Below are 475 nucleotides of genomic sequence, written 5' to 3' on the forward strand. Positions count from 1 at the left end.
GTAAACTCGGAGACAGCCAAACAATGGCGAACAGCAAAAGTGACATCACACTTGGCCAGAACAACAGCACAGCTGACAAGGAGCATAAAAATGACAGGAAGCATAAAAACAAGGCGCACAAAGTGTTGATACATTACCAATAGTTTTGCTCAACTCCGTGCACTGACTGATATGAGGAAAACGAAGGATCTCCCTCCATTTTTTACTTCTTCCTTTACGTTTCCCTCCTCCACCTAGACAGAAAAACAAAAACAAAAATAGCCATTTAAAACTATTTCCAGAAAACATCAAGACAAACAACGTTTGTATCCTTTAATAGCATGGGAAAAATATGAATCCATAATAGAATATTGCACTTTTTACAAATCCCAATAAATAAAACACACGTGCAGGACAATAAAATGCTGATTTTCCCCAGGAACGCATTATATTATAGAAGTTTAATGCCGTGCGAATGTTGTTTCATGCCGTCTTT

At 37.7% G+C, this 475-nt stretch overlaps 1 protein-coding gene across 1 annotated transcript in view; it reads right to left on the bottom strand.

Annotated features, from left to right (window-relative positions):
• The window catches only part of LOC122350992 (G protein-coupled receptor kinase 6-like), a 14,305-nt gene extending 14,002 nt beyond the window's left edge, over positions 1 to 303 (bottom strand). Inside the window, exon 1 of the mRNA XM_043247797.1 lies at positions 138 to 303. Coding sequence (XP_043103732.1) covers positions 138 to 288 — 151 coding nt within the window. The 5' untranslated portion in view covers positions 289 to 303. The remainder of the gene's footprint in view (positions 1 to 137) is intronic.
• Positions 304 to 475: the final 172 nt, after the last annotated feature.

This window comes from Puntigrus tetrazona, chromosome 8 (genome assembly GCF_018831695.1).
Source record: "Puntigrus tetrazona isolate hp1 chromosome 8, ASM1883169v1, whole genome shotgun sequence".
In the NCBI taxonomy this organism is placed as follows: Eukaryota; Metazoa; Chordata; class Actinopteri; order Cypriniformes; family Cyprinidae; genus Puntigrus; species Puntigrus tetrazona.